Here is a 17,550-nt window from a genome sequence, read left to right as displayed (position 1 = left end):
AATATAAAATAATTTTTATAAGTTAATTTAATTTTATATTTAAGTGTATAACAAAAATTAGTTTAAAATTAATTGAATATATATATATATAAATACATATAAAATAGACAAATTATGTCTTGCGTAACAAATATAACAATGCGAAAAGAATTTCTTAAAATGGAATATTTGTATTAGAAGGCTAAATTTGATAATTCTTTTACAAGTAGTATTAAATTTGTTTTTTATCTACTTTATTAGACCCACAAATTAAGAGTCTGCACTTTAATTTCTTTTGTTTTAAAATACAATTAAATTATAATTTAGGGTTTGTTTTTCAGTTATTTAAATAACTCAAAAAATTAAATATTATTTTTTTATATGAAATAATTAATTCATTAAAAAAATATCCTTTATTTAAAATTATTATTATTTTATTTATATATTAATACTTTTTAAATTATTTTCCAACAAAAACTAAATCTTCCATCTCTCAAAATTATTACCGATTATATATATATAATTTTGTTCTATTCAAGTGTTTAATTATTCCCAAGATTAAAATAATTCATATTTGAAAGAAAAAATGTGTTAAAAGGGCCGATCATCAAATGTAAATTACAAAATTGCCCCTAAATTTGAAAACTTTGGAACAGAGGAAAGAGATAATTTGTTACCTGTGAAAAGATGTGAAGAACAGCTGAAATCTGATTGTTAGAGAAATTGGATTGAATAGATTTAGCCTTCAATCCATTCTTCTTTAAACATCTAAGCACCTCAAGAACAGAATCAATTCCAGAACAAGAAGAAGAAGGATTCGCCATTTTCAACATAATCTTCTTATTATAACTTACAGATCCCTCATCTTCTCCATCCAACGAACACAATCTCTTACCCAATCGCGCCGCCATCTCTTTGTTCTGATTTTCCAGTTCCCGTCGCCGTCTCTCCATCTCCACAATCTCTTTCGCCGCCACTTGTACGATCGTGTTCTTATCATTCTATTATACACAATAATAATTTATGATTTAATTCATGAAAACATCATGTAAAATTAAATTTGAAAGAAATTAATCATTACCTTTGTTCCATTGGGTAACAGTCCACGAAGGGTAGAATAGCTTTCCTTTTGTTTCTCTCTCCTAATCCTTTCATTAATCATATGCCTATAACCCCTTTCTCTCACCTCCATTTCCGCCGGCGCCGGCGCCGGCGGACTCCAGGTCCTCCTCAAGAACTCCACCATTCTGCGATTCACATTAATCCGGCTGCCGCCGGTGAGCCTTGGGAAGTTGGTCCGGTGATTATAGGGGATGAAAGCGCTGCTGTTAGTACGGATCGCCGGAAAAATTGGGGTGGTGAAATCGTATTGGAAGAATTCTTCCATTCTTAATTTCTTCAATTTCGATCGTGGGAACTTTATTTTGAATATAACAAGCCAAAGTTAATTTCTTATATATATATATGAGTAACGGTCTTCTTTGGCGCGTGAAAGAGACAGTGTGAACATATTATTAATATTGCACATGGAAATATTATAAAGAAAACGTGGTCAATTGTTAAATAACAAATAAAAGAAACAAAATGTGTTAAATTGAAGTGGGGACATTAATGAATAATGTATATACTCTATACTCGGGTTGTGTGCACACTGGAGTCTGGACTATAATTATCAATTATCTAGGAACTCGATTTTTTCTTTTTGGAATGAGTTGGAGTTAGATTGAATTCAAATAAAATATCATTAATATATATAATTAGTGTATATTTTAAAATATTATATTATTTAAATTGATATTTTAATAAGATAATTATTATTTTTCCTTAAATTAAATTTTTTATTCAAAATATCAAGAATTCTCAAAAACTCACCTTAAGATTATTAGTCTTATACTTATATATATATATATATATATATATATATATATATATATATATATATATATATATATATATATATATATATATATTATTTATTTTATTGTTTTGAGAAATGATTATTTTTATTTAACTAAAATTCCGAAAGTGAATAAAGATTAGAGCCGTTGAGTTGGTCCGCACCGTCAAACAATTTAGATGGGTTGAGTTGATATATTAGCAATGTATTTGGAAATGGGCCTACACGGGTCAGCTCGCTCGGGTCGAGGGCCTAGGCGGGTCGGGCTTGAGTTGGCCCGCGGGTTGGCAAAAAAATCTAATCCGTTACTTTGTTGGCAAAAATTTCTATTTTATGAATTTTTTAAATTTTAGTTACTTTGTTGAACTATTTGGTCAATTAATGAGTAATAATAGACAAGACTTTTGTTTGGTGTGTATTATGACTATTTAATCATGTTCTTGAACTCTTATTCTTTAGATTATTAATGATTTTTATTTGTAGTGAGACAACCAGCGGGCTGACCCGCCTAACCCGTAACCCACCTTGGGTTGGGTTAGGGATTTTCAGCCCGTCGGGATGGCTGACCGGTCCACCGTTGACCCGTCAAATGATGAGTTTTAGTGGGTAGGCTCGCCCCGCCAAGGATTGACCCATCTGACCGCTCTAATAAAATACATTAGTTATGAAATTATGACAAAACAATCATTGTCCTAATAAGCAAACAAACTTAGAAATTAAAAGTTCAACACTTAGAAAAAATACAACATACAAACAAACCCACAAGAAAATACATCAAGCAAACAACATTTTTTTTAAAAAAATCCAACAACCAAGCATAAATTTCTGTCTCACCTTGAATATTGTTTCCTTTGTGACTTCATCAAACTCCATCCCCATCTTTGACAAAGCTTCCAATTCCTTGTAGTGATTGAAATTCTTCTCATTGTGTAAATAAGATATAACCATCAACAACAATATCATTCCAAAATTATTCTTCATTTCTCATTGTTCTAGAGAACACTTTAGCATTTCTCTCCATCAAAACATGATACATAAGAAATCCATAGAAGTATTTGAATAAATTGACCTCAAATGAGTTTCCTTTAGTCTTTGAAAGCACTAAATTTCTTATACTACTCCAATCAAACAAGGGGATTTGTAAACTGAAACCGTTGAGAAACTTTCCCTAAAGATCTTTATTGAAGTTACATTCACCAAATAAATGAGAGATTGACTATTCACAATCAATGCATAGGTCACAACTAGTGTTAGGGATAGTCATGAACTTGCTCAAGCGATCAAGCAATCTCTAGTCACCAGTCTATGTCTATGAACAAGCAAAAGCGTAATATGATATCTAAGTATAATCCTAGAAGACCATACACTGTGACGCCACTCCACAATCTGCCTTCTAGAGCGAATGCATTGCCAATGCCAAACTAGAGCTAAATTTGTTATTGATCTCAACCTTCCATTAATGCACATCATGCCTTTCATGAAATGTTATAAGATTAACATCATAAAGGATTCTTGCCATATCTAGATTTAACCTTATAATATCATTGCATTGACCTTTCTTAACATCACACACGGTTACCAACTGATGTCTTCTTCTTATTTAGATGTTTCCAACTTCATATCTCATAACCACGAATCATACCAGAATAGAGTGCCCTTACCATCACCAAATCTGACTTGATATAGCAGTTCCACATTTTGTTTTAGTTTCAGGATCTTCTTTAACGACTAAGAAATGTTCTCCTTCACCTTGTACATCTATATACTTCTATCCACTTTCAGGAACCTGTACTCAATTGAACAAAAGCGAATCTTCCTTTTTTGCAATTGCCCAAAAGTGTTTATAACTAACACTTTGTTCAATTCTGTGTAGTTTTTGATACCGATGCCTCCTTCTTTCTTGGATTTACAAACATCATCCCATTATACCTTCTTGCCTCCTCTCCCTTTAGTGCCCCAAATAAAGTCTCTCATTAGTTTAGCAAGTTTTTACATCACCATTTTAGGAATAACAAGTTATTGTGCTTAGAATCCAATGCTGCCCATTATGATCTTAGTAACCAACTCAATACTACCCGCATATGATAAGCTTTTCGAGGCCTAACCGTTTATTGGATTTTTGACCTTCTCAATTAGCAATCTGAAATGTGTGCTGTTTGGACGAGAGATGCACTCCCAAGTACCAGATAGGCACTGGAGACGGCGATGCTACACCGTGGTTAATAAAAATTAACAGCGTCGGCGACATAACTGCCATGGTTAATAAAAATTATTAGTCACGGCATGTGACGCTGTGGTTAATAAATATTATTAGCCACGTCTTTCTTTATTGGTGCCGTCGGTAATAGTCTGTCTTTCCCGCCCTTTTCCCGCCATTATTATCAGGGACAATTTTCAATGTGAACACCATGACTAAATTCAGGTTTCCCCACCTTTCCTCGCCATTTTAAAAAAGAATATTAGTCACGACGATATCATAATGCCGTGGATAATAATCTATAATATTAGTCACGAAATTATGCTATCGTCGTGGCTAATATTCTTTAGAATATTAACCACAACATTATGTTATCGCCGTCCCTAATAGTCTTCACACTATCAACGACCTACTAAAAAATGTCGTCGCTGAAATTCATTGCCAAATAAGTTTTATGGCCTATAAATAGCACGCTCTTCTCTGGTTTCTTCTTAAAGAATTTGAGATTTCCAAATAAGTGAAACTATTGATTTCCTTCTAACTAGTATCCAATTGAAGATTGAAGATTGAAGATTCAACCGGTTAAAAGGAAATTGAAGATTTCTTAGAAGATCACGATTGAATATTGGTTAGAAACACATTGGTTGAAACCAATTCATGCAATCACTAAGAACACTCCTCTCTCTTTTCTCCTTAATGAATTTTCTCATTGATCATCAATCTCTTCCACGAAATCTCCATCTTCAATTGGTTATACTGAAATTGAAGATGGAGCCCGAGATAGTCTAATTATCTATTGGTTAGAAGCACATTGGTTGAATTTTTTCAATGATCATCAATCTTTTCTTAAAAATCTCCCTCCTCTTCAATTAGTTAGAATGAATTATTTGAAAATGGAGATTTCCAAGGAGAGCCTGATTATCTATTGGTTAGAAACAATTCTCTTTAATGAATTTTCTCAATGATTATCAATCTCTTCTAGGAAATCTCCATTTTCAATTGGTTAAAATTAAGTTGAAGATGGAGATTTTATAGGAAAGCCTGATTGTTTATTGTCTATTCAAGTCGTCCATCAATGTGGAATATCAAGTTGTTGGGCCCAGAATTCAATGTTTACCATTATGACCTTAGTAACCAACTCAATTCTTCCTGCATATGATAAGATTTTCGATGCCCATTCGTTTATTGAATTTTTGACAATTAGCAATCTGCAATGTGTGATCCTGAGCAATTTGGATGAGAGACACTTCCAAGTACCGGATAGGCAGTTGACCCTCTTTGATTCCAATGACATTAAAAATATTCTTCTTAGTTATTTCATTCACCCTCCATAAAAAATAACACTCTTCTCTTCATTTATGTAGAGGCCAATGATACTTGAGAATTGATTAAGAACTTCCTTTATGGTATTAATGGAGTCCACATCTGCACACTAATAGAATAAGCGTTTTTAGTGACCAACACTAGCGACGACGATGCTACGTCGTGGTTAATAAAAATTATTAGCATCGGCGACATAACCCTCGTGGTTAATAAAAATTATTAGTCACAACGATGTTACGCCGTAGTTAATAAATATTATCAGCCACATATTTTTTTGTCGGTGCCGTCAATAATAGTCTGTCTTTCCGGCCATTATTATCAGCGACGATTTTCAATGTGAACACCGTGACTAAAATTCAGGTTTCCCCACCATTTTTCCGCCATTTTCAAAAAGAATATTATCCACAACGATAGCATAATGCCGTAGCTAATAATCTATAATATTAGCCACGACATTATGTTATTGTCGTGGCTAATAGTCTTTAGAATATTAACCACGATAGTATGTTACCATCGTTCCTAATAGTCTTCACACTATCAACGACATACCAAAAAATGTCGTCGCTGATATTCATTGCCACATAAGTTTCATGGCCTATAAATAGCACACTCTTCTCTAGTTTCTTCTTAAGAAATTTGAGATTGCCAAATAAGTGAAACTATTGATTTCCTTCTAACTAGTATCCAATCAGGGTCTTCTCAATCTCTTATGAGATATCTCTATCTTCAACTAGTTAAAAAAATTTGAAGATTTCTCCACGATTGAATATTGGTTAGAAACACATTGGTTGAAACTAATTCTTACAGTCACTTAGCACGCTCCTCTCTCGCTTCTCCTTAATGAATTTTCTCAATGATCATAAATCTCTTCCGCAAAATCTCCATCTTTAATTGGTTATAATGAAATTGAAGATAAAGATTTCTCAAGAGAGTCTGATTGTCTATTGGTTATAAGCACATTGGTTGAACTTTCTCAATGATCATCAATCTCTTCTTAGAAATATCCATCATCTTCAATTAGTTAGAATGAATTAATTGAAAATGGAGATTTCCAAGGAGAGTCTGATTATTTATTGGTTAGAAGAACTTCTCCTTAATGAATTTTCTCAATGATTATCAATCTCTTCTAGGAAATCTTCATCTTCAATTGGTTAAAATGAAATTGAAGATGGAGATTTCCTAGGAGAGCCAATTGTCTATTGTCTATTCAATTCGTCCATCACTATTGTTTATTTAATTACTTGATTATATATTATCGACATATAAATTCCTTTATGGGTATATTAAAATATTAGTAGCGTTGACTTTAAGGTAAGGCCGACGTTAATTAATGTTATTAACGTCGATACATGATAACGCCGCCGTTGATTCGTCTTTGCCACTCTATTAGGGACGGCGTTAGCATAATGTAGTGGCTGATATTATATATTATTAGCCACAACATTATCTTATCGTCGTCCCTAATAATCAATATTTAGACTATCAACGATCCACCGACAAATATTATCGCTGACAGTCTTTGCCAAATAAGTTTCATGGACGATGTTGATAAAGAACGATATCAACGTCGGCTTTGCTCCCCTAACGTCGACGTTAATATCGATTTTCATCAACATCGGTTGTCCTCCCCTAATGGCGACGTTAATAATTGAATCAGAAAGGATTATCAATGTTGGCGTTAGGGGAAGATCTCCATGGTTAAATATTATAATCTTTTAACGACCAAATCTTTAGCATTTACGGTCGACGATTTTGTTTGTCAAACGCTAATAATTATTAACATTAACATTTGGGTTTTAACGACGGCCGTCTCTGATAGTGTATTTTCTACTAGTGGTATGAGTTACAATAATAGGACATCTGCAAAAACAAATATAGGTAATTTCTTCCAACAAACAAAAAGATGATAAACAAATATTAGTTTTATACGAAAAAGCTTTAAGCATATTTTAAGATAATATACCTTTTTTAAATAATTAAAAAACTTTTAATGTCTAGTGTGGGGGCCTTTGAGAATTTTAAGTCAGTTTTAAATTTATTTTTAATCAGTAAGATGTTGCAATATATTACTAAACTATTAATATTAGGTGGAAATTCATAAATACATCATGTTAGACTAATTTGAACATATTTATATAAAATTTAAGTTACAAGTTTTATATTATAAATTTTATAACGATACTTAAAAATATGTCAATGTCACGAAAATTATCGCGATCGAATATCAAATTATTAGAGAGTTGCTTACACTGTTTTAAAATATATAAAAGATATAAAATTCGGTCATCTTTTATGCAATTTTAAAAAATCACATGTTTTCGGTTCGACTCTCGTTAAGAACACTCTAATTAATCGAGAATAATGACTATAAAAGATCATGATAGTGATCATGAGAATAAATTCGAGTATTTTTTTTTTACAAAAAGACCATGTTAATTAATTTGTTACGTACACATATATAAAAAGTAAGGTCTCCTTTATCGCACGAGATAGTGTGAACATTTTATTATTATTGCCCAAGTAACATTAAATAAACTAGGAAAATTTCTGTGCGATTCAAACATATACAAATATAAATAAAATAATTTTTTTTATAATAATATGTATTTAATATTTACATTTTTTAATAAATCACCAACAATATATTAAAATAAAAAATAAAACACTCTCATTTCATATTTTCTTAATCGTCGTAGTGATATCGCGGCCTTGATGTACTATAAGGGTGCAGGGGAATGATCCCTATAGCATGAGGGTCATTTATCTTTTTTAATTTTATCATTTGTATGAGATGTAATGAATTATTTGATAAAAAAAAAGAATATTGAGAAAATGAAATTATATTTTTTTTATGTATAATTTTGATATAAAGAAATAAGATTAACATAAAAAATTTGATATTTTGATATGGTAATACAATTAGGAAAATATTGTGACAATGTTTTGGAACTTTCAAGACAAGATATTGGTGTTGACTTAGTTGGAACTTATTTAAATGTGCAATCTCAGACACTTTACAAAGTTAAAGTCTTTTCATTTAGAACTTTTAAACTGACTTCAGTATCTGTCAATGTTTTAGGGGAGATCGAATGTTATATAAACTAATGTCATAACCTTAGACTATCATGATATATATATATATATATCCTGATCTCCTTAATAATTATATCTTTTCTAGGTGGACGTAACTATGTTTTATTTTGGTGAATCACGTTAAAATCATGTCATTTTATTGTTTACGTCATCTCTCTTAATTTTTTTTTACAACAAACTTGTATTAAAACGAGGTTAATTCGATTGTTTGTTCTTTCAATTGAGATGACAACAATAATAATTAAAATCGATAAGTTCACAAGGAGAAACAACTTCAGTCTATAGTAGATCAAGATGCGAGCTTTACTAAAATAACAAGGCTTATGAGATCGCTGAAATTGTCGAAAGGAACAAAAATAATTGCTGAGATGGTCATTTTCGAGGAACAATCTGACAAATCAAGATACAGGCTCTACTAAAATAACATGGCTTATATGGTTGTTGAAGTTGTCGGTAGAAGTAGCAATAATCGCTGAGATGATCATTCTTGAAAAAATCAATATGAAAGTTCAAGATGCGAGCTCTACTAAAATAACATGGTTTATGGAATCACTAAAGTTGTCGGTAGGAGCAGAAATAACCGTTGAGATGATCATTATGGAGGAACAGAATGACAGATCAAGATACAAGCTCTACTGAAACAACATGGCTTATGTGGGCCGTTAAAGTTGTTGGTAAGAGCAAAAACAATCGTTGATATGGCTATTTGGACATATTCAACAAGTTTTTTTGTGTGTTTTTTAGATATTGTCATCATCGAGGTCTCAAAAGAGAAGACTAATACATATGGGACATCTTAAAATATTCAAGTCAATGTGGATATTTGCTGAATTGCCTTGAATTGTTTAGTGCAAGGAAAAATAATATTGATTAAAAAGAAACTATATATTTTGGTGTATAATCTTGAAATGAAGAAATACGATTAACACAAAATGAAATTTGATATTTTGTTATGATAATACAACCAAGAAAATATTGTGACAATATTTTGAAGACTCCAAACAAATATTTGTGTTGATCTAGTTGATGCTTATTCAAATGTGCAATCGGACACTTTAGAAAGTTAAAGCCTTTGATTTGAGAGCATCACTTCTAGTCTCAATTTTATATCTATTATAGTTCAGGAAAAAACAAGTGGTATATAAACTCGTGTCATAACCTTAGACTATCATGTTGTAATGTCTGTCATGATCTCCTTAATAATAATCTCCCTTCTAAGTGAACATAGTTAAATTTTATTTTGATAAACCACGTTAAGATCTGTGCCATTTTATTATTTACATCATCTCCCGTGTTTTAGTTACAACAATTTGGTTAAGAAATGATGAAAATAAACTCTCATCAGTTTTTCAAATAAGACTACTACTTGTTGGTCGCAAGAAAGAAGCTCCTCTAAATGAAACGATGTCGTTTTTTTTTTTATCTTGAGCACTTCTTCAGCCGCAAATGCACGATGGGCGATGTGAGTTGCGCTCCACGATCCGCACGTGGGCCTATCTTCTGCATGGTTGACTTGGTCCCTTCCGCATTGACTGGGCCGACTGACTGTAGTCGGATGTCTCGTGGCCGCACAAGGCAGTCGCCAGCTAGTTCCGATCATTTTTTTTAATTTTTTTATCAGCAAAACAAATATAAACAATATATATATATATATATTTTGTTATTGTTTATATTGTTTATAATTTAGCTTAATTATTTAATTATATATTTGTTTGTATTATTATGTTTTATTGGAAAAGAGTCTGAATTTTATTATTTTGGAAAATTATTGATACAATTTTATTTTAACACCGGTAAAATGAACTTGTATAAATTAAAATAAAATTAAATTAAATAGCTCGAAATTGTTTAAAAATTATAAATTTGGGATACAAAAATGAGTGTTGAGATATGAGTATGAAGATTCTTATTGCTTTGAAATGTGAGTATTGAGTTGATTGGTTTTTCTCCCAATCTTGTTATGATTTTGAATTTTTGTTTTGGTTATTTGTCTTTTTATATTATTTAGTTTAACTTAGAATAAACATTCTCATATTAGCGTAAATTTGTCCCGAGGTAAACACATCTACATTTTTTTTTGGTAAGTGTCTATTTACTAAATATAAGTTACTTGAGTGTATTTATCCCTTTTATTAATTATAATACATTAATGATATAAGAATTTTAAATTTTGTTTTATTATAACTTCAAAAACAACTTGTTAAAGAAAAAAATAGTTTAAAACAACCTAAGTTATGTTATTTTCTTCTAAAAAGAAAAATTTTGTTTCAAAGAAAATAAGAGAAGATAATCAATGAAGCATCTTAAATACCTAAAGTATTAAATAAAACAAAGATTACAATTCAATTTCCATTCATGATATCTTAAATAGAAAATCACTTGATGATATAAATGTTTGATTATACAAAATATAAATATGAAAAAAAATGGGACAAGTAGTTCGCAAACTCATTTAACCGGGCGTAAAACTTGTCGTCTCACGGACTCACACCTAGAACTCGCACCTAGAAATTTATGGTTAATAAATTGACAATTGAGTACAAAAGTAGGGATGCATAATAAAAAAAATATATATATTATACCCTGACTTGGTTTTCATGTGAAAGCAATGGGAACACATAATTACTTATATCTGGTAGGATGAGTGAAATGTCAATCTCTAATCCCAACAAGAAAGAATGTCATCTTGGACTAGTCTAAACGTGCTACTTGTTTTAAATAAGCACATCATGACATGTACAATAATAATCAACCTCTATTTTATTTTATTTTATGTTTTTGTTTGGAATAAATTAGTCATAACTTCCCTTTTAAGTTTGAACTCAGTGGACTGCAATTGAAGCGATGCTTGGTCATATTATATATAATATTGTTGATATATTATATATAATATCAATCAACAAGTCAATCAATGACTATTCTCAAATTTTGTTTTCAAGTTTGGTCATGTTTGAACTAGTGAGTTATTTTTAAAATCAGGTTATTTAAAAAAAAGATGATGCGGATGATTTTAAGAAAATTATAATTTTTCTTTTTTAAAAAGACTTAAAAGAAATATTAATATATAATAATAAAATAAAATAATTTAAAATTAAAATATTTTAGTATTTTAATTTATAAAATGAGCGATATAATGAATAAAAGTAAGAATATACTATTGCTGTTTGTTTTAATTATTGAACCTAATAAGTTATTCTAAAAGAAAAAATAAATAATTACTTATTTATAATTTATTGAAATTTGATTTATATGATTTAGTTGTAAATTAAATTGTAATTTTATTCTTTTAGTTTTTATTTCACATCTTAATAATATAATTATTTAAATCATTTTAATTTAAGGTAAAAAGTAAAATATTATTTTTTATTTACACGTTTATTTGAATATTGTATATATATATACATATATATATTAAAAACGTTAAGAATAGTTTAAATATAACGACAAAATATTAACATTAACAAATACAATTAAAAATAAAAGTTAAAAACAAGAAAATAAGAAAAATATAAAACACGTTAACTAATATGTTATCAAACTCGTAAATCTTTAAGAAGAAATAAATAACTCCCCCACCAACTTCACCGACTTTCCGAGACGAAAATTAAAAAGTGTAATAATAATAATATTATGAATAATACACATCAGACAATTACAATTATTAAAAGTTTGACGATTTTTCTCCAACTAAATAGTCAACCATAAAATAATCGGAATGATAACCCAAATATGTATTCTCATCATATTAGTTGCCTCAATTCAAATTTCAAAGCAACTACTCAAAGACTCAGACATCACCTAATGAGTCCTATTCATACTCCATAAAAAAACTCAAAATACTATAGTCACATTTGATAATACAAAACTAAGTGAGTCATTGATCCTAAAACACATATGATAACAATTTAGCATAATACATTTTTTTTTCTATAAAGCCACAAGAATCTCACTAGACGTCCTATAAAATCAAGAGCATCTCAACCACAAACCGTCAATAACATAGATCTCTTACAATATATTAATTCCTCTTTCAAATTTTAATTTCTCTAAAATAATATAAGTTACAACCAACGATACTTGTATTATCTAGGTCTAAAAAACCACTATGTTCATTAAAAATTCACAAATGAAAAATGACTTAATGATGCATCTTTTCACACTATATTGATTCCATAAACGTTATAAGCAATACTATTTCAAATCATTGATAAAATATAATCGAAATAACTCTTTCTCAGCTTCGAGCCACACTTCCCCTTGCATATAATAATGTGGTATATCATTTAGTGTTTTCATCTCACAACATTAGTAATTGTTAGATGAAGAATGACTTAGGTGGAAAGCATGCAAAAGGGCATAATCTCGCACATGTTGGACCACACTTTAATCTATGATTCAAGGACTACCCTGAAGAGGGATTTGTTTTCATCCAACGTTATATTATGTGCCGAAAATTCAATTAAAAGATAATCTCATTGTCATCATAATTTGGATGAGAATCCACTAATTTCTTATCGGACACATCATGAATGAAAACTAATAATTCATGATTTTTTATTTGAGGATAAAGGGTTATAATAGGGGTGTCTTAAATTATGTCTATGATAAGTGTCCAACATCAATTTTCTACCCGATCAATTACTCCTTGTTCGGACAACAAATCCGAAATAGGATGAGGGGTTGATGACCTCATTTTTTGATACTCTACCACTTATAACATTTTACCAAATCTTGTGACTAAAGAAGAATCATTTGAAGTTACATTTAGACTTGGTAAAGTAAAATGGGGACCCTTCTTGGTCCTAGAAATCTCTTGCATGCACTCCCTTTTTTGGACATCTAGAGTGGCATCGCAACCTGAAGATTGTGAAGACAAATACTCGGTCTTAACCTCACGAAAATACGTTGGCTCAATAATCTCTTCTCAGTAGGGATGGTAATGGATACCTTACCCGTCGGGTAGTAAAGTATCCATCCCTGAACCCGATTTTTATTTTACTACCTAATCTCGAACCCAACAAGTATCCCTATTTGTGTTCTCATGCCTGATTCGTCGGGTACCTGATCTCCGATGGGTATCTCATTACCCAATTAAATATTTTAATATTTTAGATGTTCGAAAACAAGAAATATATCTTTAAAACTAATGTTATAAACAAATAAATAAAAACATTATTTACCCATACTTATGTTGTAGTGTTGAAGAATATAACAATATAATTGTTATTATGATTGAAGAAAAACTAAAAAGAACAAAGCAGAAATAACAAAGTGGGGCTCTTTATTGGGTCTAATTGCAATTTGGGACCTCTTTTTTTAACCTCACAATTTGGAGCTTCTTATTGGAAGTCAATTGCAATTTAGGACTTCTTCTTTCGAACCTCACAATTTGGGGCTCCTTGTTGTGGTCAATTATAAAATCAAGAGCATCTCAACCACAAACCGTCAATTACATAGATTTCTTACAATATACTAATTCCTCTTTCAAATTTTAATTTCTCTAAAATGATATATGTTACAACCAACAGTTCTTGTATTATCTAGGTCTAAAAAACCACTACGTTCATTAACAATTCACTAATGAAAAATGACTTAATGATGCATCTTTTCACACTATCATTGATTCCATAAATGTTACAAGCAATACTATTTCAAATCATTGATAAAATATAATCGAAATAACTCTTTCTCAGCTTCGAACCACACTTCCCCTTGCATATAATAATGTGGTAGATCATTTAGTGTTTCCATCTCATAACATTAGTAATTGTTAGATGAAGAATGACTTAGGTGGAAAGCATTCAGAAGGGCATAATCTCGCACATGTTGGGCCATACTTTAATCTCTAATTCAAGGACCACCTTCAAGAGGGATTTGTTTTCATCCAACGTCATATTATGTGTCGAAAATTCAATTAAAAGATATTCTCATTGACATCATAATTTGGATAAGAATCCATTGATTTCTTATCGGACACATCATAAATGAAAACTAATAATTCATGATTTTTTATTTGAGGATAAAGGGTCTTAATATGGGTGTCTTAAATTATGTATTCGATAAGTGTCCAACATCAATTTTCTACCCGATTAATTACTCCTTGTTCGGACAACAAATCCGAAATAGGATGAGGGGTTGATGACCTCATTTTTTGATACTCTACCACTTATAACATTTTACCAAATCTCGTGACTAAAGAAGTATCATTTGAAATTACATTTAGACTTGGTAAATTAAAATGGGGGACCCTTCTTGGTCCCTAGAAATCTCTTGCATGCACTCCCTTTTTTGACATCTAAAGTGGCATCGCAACCTGAAGATTGTGAAGACGAATACTCGATTTTAAACTCACGAAAATACGTTGGCTCATTAATCTTTTCTCAGTAGGGATGGAAATGGGTACCTTACCCATCAAGTAGTGAAGTATTCATCCCTGAACCCAATTTTATTTTATTACCTAATCCCGAACCCAACGAGTATCTTTATTTGTGTTCTTATGCCTGATTTGTCGGGTACCCGATCTCCGATGGGTATCTCATTACCCAATTAAATATTATAATATTTTAGATGTTGGAAAACAAGAAATATATCTTTAAAACTAATGATATAAAAAAATAAATAAAAACATTATTTACCCATACTTATGTTGTAGTGTTGAAGAATATAACAATATAATTGTTATTATGATTTAAGAAAAATTAAAAAGAACAAAGCAGAAATAACAAAGTGGGGCTCTTTATTGGGTCTAATTGCAATTTGAGACCTCTTTTTTTAACCTCACAATTAGGGGCTTCTTATTGGAAGTCAATTGCAATTTAAGACCTCTTCTTTCGAACCTCACAATTTGGGGCTCCTTATTGGGGTCAATTGTAATGTGGGACCTCTTCTTTCGAGTCTCACAATTTGGGGCTCCGCAATGTCAGGTTTATACAAAATGGGGTTTTGTCATAACAAACATGATCGTCCGTCAAAAAATGTATTACGTGGCATTTATAATTAAAAAGTTTGTAGTGAGACATAATTCTAAATTTCCTAAGTCTGACTCAACTTTATTTCATCGTTAAGTGAAGAGGGGGTAAGTTATGCTAGGGTGAGGGTAGTCGACTGTCGAGGTGAAGAGTAGGGAGTCAAACTAGGCTAAAAGGGATGTTGTCGGGGATAAAGTTTAATTTGAGTTGGGATGTATGTATGATTTTCTTTTTCATTTTTTGTTTTTAATGAATTAAAATTTATTTATATTTAAATAGGTGACATTTATAAGTACTTGTCACTATTATTATTTTTTAATTATAAAGGTCATGTAATACATTTTTTTACGAACGTCCATGTCCGTTATGGTAAAACCTCATTTTATACAAACCTGACCATGCGAAGTTTCAAATTGTGAGGTTTGAAAGAAGAAGTCCCAAATTAAAATGACCCCTAAAAAGAGTCCCAAATTGTGAAATTCGAAAGAAGAGGTCACAAATTACAATTGACCCAAATAAAGATCTCCAAATTGTGAAGTTCGAAAGAAAATGTCCCAAATTGCAATTGGCCTTCAATAAGGAGTCCTAATTTGTTATTTCGGTCAAAGAATAAATATTGAAAAACTAGAGAGAATAATATTAAAAATAAAATCGAAAAAGTAAGAAATCACATTTTGTTATTAAAAAATGTGAAGATGAATGGTAATGAGTAATAAATATTTTGGTTGATGTGAAGTGAAGTGTAGGTGAGTATAATAATTGATATATATTTATTGTAATAATTATAATGATTAATAATTTGAAAAGTCACCTCTTTATCAAAAATAAATTAATATTAATATAGTCGAATTTTGGGTTTGAGTTTGGCACACTCTCCATCCTCGATCCAATTAGGTAACCCCGACTCCGAACCTGATTTAAAATATTCGAACTCGGCCATCTGGTACCCATTGATACTCCTTAGCCAACACGACATCTCTCCTACCATATCAAATCTCTCCAATTTTTTTATATCAACAAATAGCTTTTTAACATTCGCGAGACTAGCCATACATATTCGATCAACGTAAAATGAGGTTATCACCGACTCTCTAATTTCCTAAACGAAGTCGATTACTCTAACACATGCAAATTTGATGTGTTTTTTTTCTGTGAAAGAGACACGGCAATATGACATTCAGACCATACTATCACATAACACATGTGTTCCATTATCAACACTGACTAATTTTAGATAACGAATATGTGACTAATTTTAGATAACGAATATGTGAATCAGAGTGATGTACCCTCATTGTAACTCAATTGATCTCCTGCAATAATGGGTGTTTCATTGAACTCAATATAAATATTCCAGGATCATTACCGGCCCGACTAAAAAGATAATGATTCAACATATTCGTTTACATTTCAAACAATTAAATTCATGTACCATCTTTACCAACGTGAGGTCTTATGATGTGTTTGTGCGTAATAATCAATGAATTCTTAATGTTAACGACTCATCATCAACAAATCGTCAAATTCCTTTTTTGACTAAAAGTCTAATATACTTATCAATTGAACACAATAAATATTTTTTTACTTCATTCCTTAAAACATCATATATTTCTCAAGAATAGAAGTCAAAAGACGCTCTAATTAGGCCAGGGCCGAACCCAAGATGCTCTCAATTTCAAGCCGGTGTTTGATCCCAACTTATTGACTTTAATTGTATAAGTTTATGCAAATTAGATTTTGTAAATAAGCGTAAGAATGTATAAAGATATGTCCATCTATGGAATGTCTAGGTTCAAGTTAAAAAATGGAGGTGAGAAAAAAATGTATTTATAGTTTTATCTTTTTATATTTATTCATATATATGACATTCAGATGATGTGACATCCATGTTTACATGAAAAACATGGGTTCCTCAAAAAAACAAAAAAAATAAAAATAAATAAATATCTAAAAAAAATAAAAAAAATCAGAAGACCTAGGCAAAACTAAACAAGAAAATCAATCACAAACTAAATAACATTATTATTACCCAAACAAATTATCATCTTGTGTCGGTTCGGATTGGAATTTTTAAAAAACTTAAAAGGAGAAAA

The 17,550-nt window shown here is 30.6% G+C and overlaps 1 protein-coding gene across 1 annotated transcript; it reads right to left on the bottom strand.

The window, feature by feature from the left end:
* Window positions 1–611: 611 nt before the first annotated feature.
* On the bottom strand, window positions 612–1,389 carry LOC124939349 (transcription factor bHLH92-like). The gene is made up of 2 exons (XM_047479829.1): window positions 1,061–1,389; window positions 612–980 (listed from the first exon to the last, which is right to left on the bottom strand). The coding sequence occupies exons 1-2, from the start codon at window positions 1,364–1,366 to the stop codon at window positions 612–614; spliced, it is 675 nt and encodes a 224-aa protein (XP_047335785.1). The 5' UTR covers window positions 1,367–1,389.
* Window positions 1,390–17,550: the final 16,161 nt, after the last annotated feature.

This window comes from Impatiens glandulifera, chromosome 5 (assembly GCF_907164915.1).
Source record: "Impatiens glandulifera chromosome 5, dImpGla2.1, whole genome shotgun sequence".
Classification (NCBI taxonomy): Eukaryota; Viridiplantae; Streptophyta; class Magnoliopsida; order Ericales; family Balsaminaceae; genus Impatiens; species Impatiens glandulifera.
The sequence above is the reverse complement of the archived record's forward strand: the minus strand, read 5'-3'. Positions and strand labels throughout refer to the sequence as shown.

Excerpts from the sequence above, each read along its gene's own strand:
- LOC124939349 (XM_047479829.1), bottom strand. The coding sequence starts at position 1,366 with ATGGAAGAATTCTTCCAATACGATTTCACCACCCCAATTTTTCCGGCG. Across the intron at positions 981-1,060 it reads TGTTACCCAATGGAACAAAG|AATGATAAGAACACGATCGT; the intron begins GTAATGATTAAT and ends TGTGTATAATAG.